The 11,964-nt window shown below is 37.8% G+C and overlaps 1 protein-coding gene across 1 annotated transcript in view; it reads right to left on the reverse strand.

Annotated features, from left to right (window-relative positions):
* The window catches only part of LOC139730599 (uncharacterized), an 81,135-nt gene extending 69,565 nt beyond the window's left edge, over positions 1-11,570 (reverse strand). Inside the window, exons 1-5 of the mRNA XM_071641455.1 lie at positions 11,552-11,570; positions 10,750-11,104; positions 10,037-10,209; positions 8,317-8,361; positions 506-574 (exon numbers count right to left, since the gene is read on the reverse strand). Coding sequence (XP_071497556.1) covers positions 506-574; positions 8,317-8,361; positions 10,037-10,209; positions 10,750-11,104; positions 11,552-11,570 — 661 coding nt within the window. The remainder of the gene's footprint in view (positions 1-505; positions 575-8,316; positions 8,362-10,036; positions 10,210-10,749; positions 11,105-11,551) is intronic.
* Positions 11,571-11,964: the final 394 nt, after the last annotated feature.

Below are 11,964 nucleotides of genomic sequence, written 5' to 3' on the forward strand. Positions count from 1 at the left end.
CATGCAAACTTAACGATCATGCAAACTTATACGTACACATGCAACAAAACACTATCATGCCACAATAGTAACATAATGTAAAGGTGGCTTGCACAACATTTATGAAATTACAAAATCGAGAAGATATTCTCTGAAGTAATAGACAGCATGTTTTCACAGGCAACATCCAATGTATATTAGTACGGCATCTCTTGTCAATGGTGATTTTATTCAGTAAAAACTATGATACGTTATTTATCAGGCTTGTACTATGTCAAATTGTGATACACATGCAACATGATGCTTCTATTGTCGGAGACCCATGACATTATCCTAAATACTTACCGCTAAACATTTTCTACATGCCACGAAAGAATGGCAAACTGCAAATTCATACTCTAACATATTTGACCAACAGAATTTCTGTAAGTATGGGCAATTTGTTGATATGTTGTTTGGACTGGAAACAACTGGAATAAAAACATCTGAAATGAGTGAATACAGCCTAAAATAAAGAGAGAATTACCTCCATGTTCACTAGACCTCTGCACGGATTCGTGGGCCCGACTCCGGACAGGAATATACCGCGCTGATACTATCGGACACAATGGGAAACAGGGCAAGACAACACGAGACAAAACCAAACATGAATATGCAATGCAAATGGACAAACACAAAGCAAACAATGCATGCAAACTAAAATAAAAAAGACAACAAAATACATGAGATACTGTGTACAGTCATGCAAGAGTCCCATCACAGAGTCACAATAAACAAAATAAAATTGACAACAGTACAAATCGGGTTGGGTAACGGGTAATACAAAAATATACCATGCACACTGTCACTTGCTTGAGAGTATGAGAAAAATTGTGCAGAAAACCATGTAGCATGGCTATCAAAATATCATCCCTCTTTTATACTGGTGTTTCTCTTTCTCTAATAATGGTTGTAGTCTTTGGGATAATACTTTGTGTTTAACAACATGAAAAGCGAGATTAAAGAAAGTCAAGTTTATCATTGTCTCACAATGCATGTGGTAAATGAGGATTACAGCCAGCTTTGCTGTAAGATGAGCAGGAGTATTTTAATCCAAGTAAAGTAATGCAAGATATTATTCTAATTCATAAGAAGGGAAATACTGTCTATATGTTCATGTATGTGTGTGTGTGTGTGTGTATATATATATATATATATATATATATATATATATATATATATATATATATATAATATTTATATGACATACAAAGACTATGACTGACATGTCTACAGCATCAAGAGCTCTTGTTGAGGCCAAGCGAATAATTGGTCTGAAGTAATGCATCGAAGCTGTTCATCCACTGAGCATTCTACCCAGATCAAGCTGCTGAAATAAAGAGGAGGGTTTTCTTTTCAGTTGTACAAGAAGAAAAGAAATACTTAAACTGCCTCATAAATGTCTGATGAGTTGCACACTGTCTTGCATGATGTATGTTATCAATTGATTGATTGATTGTGAGTGTGTTTGTGTGTGTGTTTATGTACTCAAATATGTTTGATTAAAAAATACAGCACTTGACATAACTACATACCAACACAAATTCACAGTTTGTTTATACAGGGATTATATATTTTTTCTTAATCTAAAATAGTGATATACCACATTTTCTACATTCAAACAGCTCTATCTTAAAGCAAGAAAACTACACTGAGACAATCAATTATGTTTGGCACAGTCTAATGTGTATCAGTTTTTTTTTTAAATCATCATTCTGTACCTCGATAGTTTGTTACACCACACCACAAAACATTACACCTATACTGTTTATTACCTTGGTCAGCAACACAAAAAGACAGACAGTTTAGTTTATAATGGATTGTTTGTGTTAACAAATGGATGTGTTCTTTTCATAAATTTTGTGTTAAGGGTATGACATATTGAACATATATTTTACAAGTTTGGTAAAGATATATGGCACATATATATTTACTTTAACTGATCATTAATAGACTGTTAGTACATCAAGAGTTTAAGTGGCTTAATAATAACTTACAATATATTCTATTTGTGTCTGTCTGCTGGACATCACTTAAAGATTGTACATGTGGGACACTCATTGTTGTGTAACATATATATATATATATATATATATATATATTATATATATATTCTTTTTTTCACTTGCATCAAGTTTGTAGTATTTTTTGTGTGTTCATTCTGCATGAAGTCTTTGTTTTCATATGAAGAGTTTGTTCGCAAAAACTGATAAGTCCATATTTGCCAAATGGAGATATTTGCGATTAAAGGTCAAGAAAAATAAAGAGAATAATAAGAAAATTTTTTATTCTTTTGACCATAACTTCAAAAATGTATCTTTATATGTAGTGACCAACATATCATTTAAAAGGTATTATTTTGTACTTTATGACAGAGACCGTACTTCAAAATCTTCAAAAATGGACTTATCAGTTTTTGCGAACAAACTCTTCATATATTAAAACTTTTGTGTGTAAAACTGATCGAGCCTCTGAATGTGCACCATCTGTACCCTTGAGAGCTGGAAGAAAAGCTGAGCACAGAATTAAGAAGGGAAACAGATCTTGATATGAGCTGAAAAGACCTAGTAGTTCATACTAGCTGGATAACATTTCTGGCTTTGATCCAATCCCATGTATTACTGTAGGTTTATTCAATTGTGAATCCTAACCATTATGGGATCCCTATGGGACAAAGTCATTTTGACTGAGTATGTACCACTTGTCGATGGGAATGGAAGGATTAAATGACCCTGTTGTTAAATCCAACATTTCTCCCATTTTCCCTGTCAAAGGATGTTGGTCCTCATCTTGGCAATGTTGTTCACAATGTGACAATTTCACAAATAAATATGCATCCATTTTTGATAAGCAAAACGATATCTTGTGAAAGCCAAGTTTAGAGTCTTTATAGATATGTCTCCAACATGGAAACAACATCTTAACTTTTTTTGGTGGTTTTGCAATGAATATTAGGAAAAACATATATGATATGTTCATAAATAAGTGTGTGCCAGTTAAAAGTTTGTGTGTTAATACGATCAGAGTAAGTCTGTTTGTTACGGGGGAAGGTTCCATGTAATAACTATTCATTCAAACTCATGGTCAATGATCAACTCTGAACAATCCCAACATCATGCCTCATAACATGAGTAAAATAATCAAGGATGGTTGTGATAACTCACATCGTTATATTATCACATCACTATGGAAAACACATGGATAGTGAGTGTTACTACTTATTAGAGGTCAGATGAGCTTAGAATGCCATTCTGCGTCGGCATACCTGCGACTCGTTTAGGTGATTCGGAGGAGGGACTGATGGCGGAAGCTCCCAGGGCTATCGGTGACATGTCTCCCGTGAAACTAAGTCGCAAACAATCTTTTCAGGGGGCACAAGAAAAGGGGGGGGGGGGGAGTGGGGGGAGGTCCGGTAGTAAAATTCAGAAGACACAGTTTGAGGACTGTGGTTTATATATTCATATGTATTTTATATCCTGGGGAACTTCGTATAAATCACTTTCCCCTCACTATCTGAACAGGGCCCCGCTTTTATTGATTAATGTAGTTAATTTCTATGGTAAGTCTAAGGCATTCTGTGCGGTAAGGAAATTTATAATCGATAATATCTTTTGATAAAACAGGGCCCAGATCTGGTTTCTAAGAATATAAAAAGTCAGACCAGTATGATATCTACATGTCTGAATCTTATGCTCTATAATTGCTCGTGGATGTTCTTACAAAGCAAACTGATCAACTGACTTGATACTTTGCATATGATTTAAAGAGAAATGTTGGAAACAATATTGCAATCTTACCAACTATCAAAATATATCAGTTTCTCTTGATGGATTGCAACATAGGGGCAAAAATTGAATATATTGACTAATCATGTGATGAAGACTAAAGATACACATGATATTCAGTATGTATAGTGTATGCAGTATTGCAAGATTTGTGGTAGTACATTGAAAGTGGAATATGAGATACCTTAAATACTGTTACACTCTCAATAAATCAAGGACTATACAATTTGACTGATTTTTCTTTAAATCCCAAGGGAAGAATGATATAACACTTGTTTGGCAATTAATGAGGAAAAAACAGGAATCACCTATGAATCAAATAATTGACAGGGGGGTGGGGTGGGTGTCACGACGGTTGGTACCTGGTTTCCTTTTCTTTCGTCTGACCTCAGCATAGAGACTGAACTGAGAAGAGTGCTTGGGTGAGATGGGGGGTGAGATGGGGGGTGAGATCCCCACACCCTTGAATGATGCTTTTCCATAGCAAGAGGAAGGAGTGCATGGTGTGGGGGGCAGATATTGGAGAGGGGGTAAAAAAAAGATCACTTGAATAACAGTCTATTAAAGCGCTTCCTTCACACACCTCAATTTTAGTCCTGAACAAAATGGAGCTTTATCTTCCGAAAGAAAAAAAATCATATCTATATGTTTTTGTTGGAGATGGAAAATAAATGAATGAAAGAATAAAATGGGCTATATATGCATGTTAGACATAAAAGACAAGGTTATCACAAGCCTAAAAAGTGGTAACTTTCATTCATGTAACTCAATTTGTTCAGAGTTCTAAAACATCAAATAAGATTGCTGTTTGCTACAATGGATTAGGAATATATTGAAAATTATGGCTTTGGTAATTTCATACAGTGGAATAAAGCTGTTGATTGTTTCTAAGTCACATTATGCCTATGTCAAGCATCACTACTATTCTGAGAATGCAATACAAAAAAAGTGGCAAGGTGTTACAACTAAAAAGAGAAGATGTCTGTCTTTACCCTGTTCAATACATCTTAGACCTGGTATACTGATGTGTCTTGTGCTATTAGTGATGTATAAGAAGGAGTGTTAGCTTGTGAATATTAGAAATAACTAATTTTTGTTGTTTTGGTCTGCGATTATATGGCACTGCACTTTAGAATCACTTGTGCATGGATAGTTGTTTGTTATCTATATGGTTTGAAGTATATGATGAATGTTTATGGGAATTTTTTTTTTCATCATTCCCTGTTTGAAACGGCAATTAAGGAAAGAATGTGAGATGGTTAGACTGTAACAGGTTGAATGCATTATTGTTAAATATGTCTTATATCTTGTCGATATGTGGGTATATAACGATATTCGAAATGTAATCGCCGATACCTCTTATGTCATTAATTGGTTGTATCTCAGCAAAACGCACATTGAAGGATTGACTTTTGGCACCTGTAGTTACTATAGAAGCAAGGGAGAGAAAGATCCTGTAATCTTATATGAGACAATTACAGACCTGTGACATCATCAGAAGCCATGAAGGTCAACGCACTGTAGAGCTGGTGAGAGGGACTCTTCCGTTTCAAGGACAATATTGTTCGGGCGGCTTGGATTTCACACAAATGCGTTCAACACAATTTCTTGTGATAGTCCATGATAGGTCAGGATTATCATTACGACTTTAGGACAGTAAGTGCTCAAGAATTCTTTCTAATTAAAAGAAATAATATGAATTACACTATATCATGACAGCATTGCATTTTCGAATGCAGACAAGCAGCAAACTAGTTTATCATGTTGAGGATTTTCATGACTATGTTGCAAGAAATATACTGTGACATTTTGAAAAAAAAATGAAGCTGCATATTTTGACAAACATATTTAACACAGAATCACTTTTTTGACAGAAAATAGAAATAAGAGAGCTATATAGAGAGAAAGAAAAACAGAAAATGGTCATAGGAGATGCAGTAATCATGGAACCATAGCTCTGTTTTACCTCAAGTATACTCATACTTCACACCAGACATAGACAGGGAGATGGAAAGAGACCTCTCTGATGTAGAGAAAATGAGAACATGTGCTGTTGGATCACAACACAAAAGAAGGCCATTGTTTGAAAGGGGCTGAAACATCTACCCAATTTCAAACTAATGCTAGGGAATCCTGAACCATCTGCCGCTGCCTCGATGTACAAGAGGAAGAAAATATATGATTAAGCTACAAAAGCTGTTAACATCCAAAAATACAATCTATGTCTGCTGGTATTTTCCTCAATTCTAGCTGCCACTCTGCTAATTCTGAAGAAGAGAAAACAAACGGGAAAGAGTTCTGTTTTAGAAGGAGAAACACAGAAGAAAAAGAGGGAAAATGTGCAACAAAAGCCTGTATTCCTTCATTACTGTCTGCATAGGGAGAGCAAATGTCATGTACCTGCTTCGTAAATTGGTTGCTTTCGGTCTATATTGGGGGAGTTTCGAGTCCCACTGGCATGCATCTGCCTGCCGCTCGTCGTGACGGTGTCTGCCGCACCCTTTACTTTGTCAGCGAGGGCAGTGAGTCGGAAACGGTGATTAGCATCTGATGAGCATGCAGTGGTGGAAAGGCATGGAAACCAGGATACACACAGAGAGAAAGGATGAGAGACAGACAGACAGACAAACAAATAGAAAGACAGACAAATATATAGGCAGATCAACAGATAGATGAATAGAAAGACAGACAAACAGAAACAGTGACAGACAGAAAGACAGACAGATAGACAGACAGAAGAACAAACAAACATACAGACAGAGAGAGATATTAATTATAGTGTGCTGGCAAAGAGTAGGAGAAAATAGGGGTAATGTAGGGTGTGTAGAGTCTAACTTACTAGTAAGTCAATGGAATTGTCATTGTAATTATGTTGAAACTGACTACAAAGATTGTGACAACAAGCATTACATGAACTGAACAAACAAGGAAAGGGGGAAGACAGTGAGAGTCACACAATGGGTAATGGCAGGCAATGATGGGTAAATGAAGACAGATACCATGATGAAGGAAATGGATTGATGGAGATGCTGAGAATGGTGCTGGCAAAGATGATGATGATGATGATGTTGGTGATGATAATGGTAACAATGATGGTGAAGATCTTGATGATGGTGACGATGGTGATGATGTGGTGATGATGGTGATGATGATAGTAAGTATGATGTGGTGATGGTGGTGACGGTGGTGATGATGGTGGTGACGGTGGTGATGATGATGGTGATGATGGTGATGATGGTGATGGTGGTGATGATGATGGTGATGACGGTGATGATGGTAATGGTGGTGATGATGATGGTGATGATGATGATGGTAAGTTATGATGTGGTGATGATTATGATGACGATGGGGAGGGTGTTGATGTTGGTGGTGATGATGATGTTGATGTGGAGGGTGATGACGTTGGCAATGATGACAGTGATAATGATGGTGATGATGGTGAGGGTGGTGAAGATGGTGAGTATATCAATGATGGTTATGATGATGACAACGATAATGATAAAGTAGATTGGGAGTGTGTTGATGTTGGTGATGGTGGTGATGATGGTGAGTATATGATGGTGAGTATATGATGGTGACGGTGATGATGATGATGGTGACAGTGATGATGATGATGGTGACAGTGATGATGATGATAATGATGATGTTGAAAGGGTGATGATGTTGGTGATGATGATGATGGTAATGGCTATGGTGATGACGGTGGTAATGACAGAGATATGATGATAAGATAACGAGGATAACCACAATGTTGAAATCATTAATGAAGGTGATATTGATGATGGTAGTTAACTATGTTGATGACATGATGGTAATTATGATTTATGATTTGCTACCACATGAAAACAAGGATGAAGTCTAGCCATTTAAAAATGGAGATGATTCCGCTTGTGAGAGTACTAGGAGCCCTGAAAAGCAACAGAATCACCATTTTCTGTTCACTCCTTGAAAGCCAAAGTTAAGAGTTTTGTCGAATGGCTTTATGGGATGTAGGCCTTCTTCAGTGGGAATGAGGAAAATATTTGAGAATAAGAATGAACATGAGAGTATTATGGGGCAGATGAAGATGACTGTGAAGGAGAAGAAGAAAAAATGCTCTCGATGGCGTTGATGAAGTCCCCATGAGACTGACGCAGACAATGATGACGTGTGTGCAAGTGTTTTTGTGTAGTCCCCCTTTGGCCCTGCCTATGTATGAGGAATGCCTCTTGAAACATCAGATCTTCAGATCATTCGTAAGTAATGTTTGAAAAATGCAAGAATATTGCTGTCTTTAAACAAAACAAAAAAACTACAGACGTGGAGAGAGTTTTGAGATAAAGCATCCTTGCACTTCCCAGATTTGTTGAGTGGTCTCTTGCAGTGATCCAGTGGTTCTAAGAGCTCTTCTCCTCCTGATGTTTGGAGAAATTATGCTAGAGAAAAGGGCGGGGGGGGGGGGGGGTAGTAAGGAGAGAGGTAAATCATTGCAATTATAAAAGTAAAAAGTAGAAATAAAGACAAGTAAGCTCACCTTGCTGATGCTGCGCATGGTTTGAGAACTGCGTCTCGCTTTCGACTGTCAAGAGCAAAGAGAGAACATAGGAGAATACAAGCGTTGTTTGATTGGGCAATCCAGATTTATGACACAACACGTCCACTGACATTCAGTTCATTCGAGTGTGTACATTGCTACAATTATTTCTACCCTTAGAGAGAGAGAACAAGGGGATAAAAGAGCTAGAAAACAGGCTATTTGAGGTAAAGCAGTCCAGAACAGATTACAGCAAGAAATATCTGAACATAAGCAAACCATCTACAAGGGCACTTTATATTGGGCGGGGCATAATGACAGTCTCAGCCATGTGATTATGATGTCACCAATATATTACTCCTCCCTTGGCTCTTATGGGACCACATCACATTATATATTTAATATTGAATTTGGATTTCAGAATTTATGATCTCTGCCTTAGGAGGATACGTATGCACACGATGTTCAAGATACACAGAATCCCGAAAAATATCCCACAAGAAAACTTTAATACCATAAACAGCATCTGAATTTTTGCAAAATTTCAGCACAAGTCATGTCAAATTCATATGGCATTCATTCATATGGCATATAAGTCCTTTAAGAGCTTTCATATGAAATATGTATATCAAAAATTAACTGCCTGTTACAATGACTACAACTTCCAAAAACATATACAATATTGTTCACATCTTAATTCATTTATCTGTGTTCTTTCATTGTATGTCTCAAATTTCTCAATCTCTCTCTCAGGGATAAATTTTCTTTTAATTACAATTTTAAGCTCTTTTGAAGACAACTATGATGCTTCATTATCATTATTCTCTTTGCTTACATCCTCCATGCACTGTTTGATATCATCCTACTATAAGAGTGCCCAAAAATGGTCTGCTAGGCAAATATAACCCCTACTTCCATATAGATTCTAAGATGCGTAACAAGTACTTTATTCTCCTTGCAGCGCACAAAATAATTGTATTTCATCATGAAATTAACAAATAATTGTACAGTGTATATGTGACCCACTACAACAAAAGGATCTAAAAGTCGAGGGAGGACAATCTTTTGAAAATGACACGACATTAATCCCTTACTCTTCCACTTTAATGTCATACAGAACATGACTCATAAATGTACTCGGTTGCAGAGATATCAATGATATAATTAGCGCATGTCGAGTGGTTTAAGAAATCATTGTTCCGAGAAAACCACCTCCAAAGTTTTCCTTCCGACGCTATTATGATCAAGAGGCAGCAAGACAGTTTTCACTGTTTGACAATAGAAGGTACGCTCCTAGCAATCTCCGCGCTGTTCATTCAAGCTTAACGCCAGCGGTCTACGCACAACCAATCAGTAACTAGGATGCCACGCACTGACCAACGAGATCACTCCCTTGTTGCTAGGGGCGGAGTCTAGCTGCGGCGCTAAATTCAAATCTTCGGACACGTTTCTGTTCCGTCGAAAGTAAAAAAATCATGGCTCAGAAAAAAACTATTTTCTTGCCTTTCCTTTGATCATTTAGCTTCAAAATTTCGGCAGATGATAGAAGATACATTAGACTATAAAAGTATGTCCAAAACAGAAATCTGAACGTTTTGATGGATTTCGATGATCTGACTTCAAACCCTATTTTCTCTGCTCGCCCGTCAGCGACTTTTGGATCCTTTTGTTGTAGCGGGTCACATATTGGCATTTCTTTCATGGCAACTAGAGCGCTTACTTTCTGATTTGTTTAGAGATTCCATCTCGGATGGCGTTCCCACCATGTTCTTGCCCATGGACTTCATGACGAGTTCGTCAGCCCAGAGGTCTGGGGGGTTCCCTTCAACCTGCGTGGTGTTGGTGGCGCTGATGGCCTTACCGTTAGCAACGGCCTTGTATCCAGTCAGCTCCCTGGCAAGGCAGATCATCGACACGATGAAGAGTTTGATTGCAAAACGACTTAACTCCATTCTCAAAAAATTGAGATATTTGTGATGAAACTTGTTAAAAAACAAGGACAATGATAAGAAAATATGGGATATCTTCAACCATAATTTCAAGAGTATTCCTTGTTGTGCTAAAAGTGAGGAATCACTGGAAAGGGTTTGTTTTGCTCTATCTGACAAGGAACTTACATCAGAATATCTAAAAAAATTGCACTTTATTTGTTTTGCAAGCAACTTCTTTAACTATTCTCACTAATAATTCCTTGTATTGCTATGATTTCTTCTTGGCAAGTCCACTCATGTACTCTCTGTGCTGGCTGGTGCAGCAGTCTCAAATCTAACCATAAGGCACGAGAGAGTACTACATCCTCTTAATCCCTCTGTATCACAACAACTTGTTCTGCAGAATTTCTACTGAATTTCTCCTTCGTTGTGACAAAAATTTTGTCATAACAACATTAGTTATCATAGGGATGAACTGTATGAGGATAAGATGAACACTCACGCCTTCGCTCTCCTCTCTTTGTATGCCTTGCCACAGCAGATACAGCAGGGCACCCCACAGCAACACTTGGTCCAGCATCGGGCACAGTCTTCCTCGTCCTCGCAGCAGCAGGGGCAGCAGCCTGCGGCGCAGCCCGCCAGGCACGCCCCGCACGGCTCGCAGCAGGCATAGATCTCGTCGCAGAACGACGCACAGCCGGGGCAGCAGTCGGCACAGCAGCCGCAACAGCCGCAGATGATGCAGAAGAGCAGGGCAATGGCCAGGAGAATGAGGAAGAGGCACGCGGCCGCGATGGCCAGCCACAGCCACCAGGGTGTGCCGACGTCGTCGATGGGGTAAGCCACACCTCCAGCAGCTGTAGAGTGTATGTCAGTCAGAAAGATGGAAAAACTTACCACGACACTTTTTTTTAAATTTGATTCAAATAACTATACCCACACTTGATATACAACAATGATAACAGGGAGACAATGTTGTCAGAAAATCAAATCTGCATTAACAAAACTATCTTTCCAACAACAGACGATATGTGATACTTTGCTCTCAAGGAGAACTATGCACATCAATAATAAGTTCACAGGGTAAATCATGCTGTCTATTGTCAAAGGAATAAGCCAACTAAATTGAAATATTTTCTCCTCCAAATATAAAATATTCATTGTATTGCATGAATGAAAATGTGTACAGTATTATTCACCTCTATGTAAATTCGATTTTGAGCTGCATGGGGGGTGAGATATGAAAACAAGTTTTCATGAAAGTTTTCTTCAATACTAGAGAATCATATGTCAATTCAACTCACTTCTTTTAAGGGTATACATTCATAATTCTAATGGTTCCTTATAATCTCCTCTATTTGGTATTTTACAAGGTGGCTACTGTGTGATTAGATCTAGCGAGGTACACATTTCATCCAAGGCAGGTTTGCCTTGATGCATCAACTCTGCATCACAAATTATCTTAAAAAAATATTAATCATGTCTAAAATAAGAAGTTTACTTTTTTTTGTGTTTTCTATATTTGGATAACTGGGTCCCATTCCAACAAAGATGTTATGAGAGCAACTCTCGCTAGAATGGTAACTTCTTGTGGCAGCAGCCAATCAGAAAGTGGGATTCTTGTTATCGCCATGACACTTGCCTTTGCAGCTACTAAAGTTGCTATCATGTTAGCTTCTAATAGAAAATGGAGCCCTGTTAAGAGAGGGCGGTGTCT

The sequence above is a fragment of the Diadema antillarum genome, unplaced genomic scaffold (genome assembly GCF_040938485.1).
Source record: "Diadema antillarum isolate AM-2024a unplaced genomic scaffold, OU_Dant_1.0 seq00000321_RagTag, whole genome shotgun sequence".
In the NCBI taxonomy this organism is placed as follows: Eukaryota; Metazoa; Echinodermata; class Echinoidea; order Diadematoida; family Diadematidae; genus Diadema; species Diadema antillarum.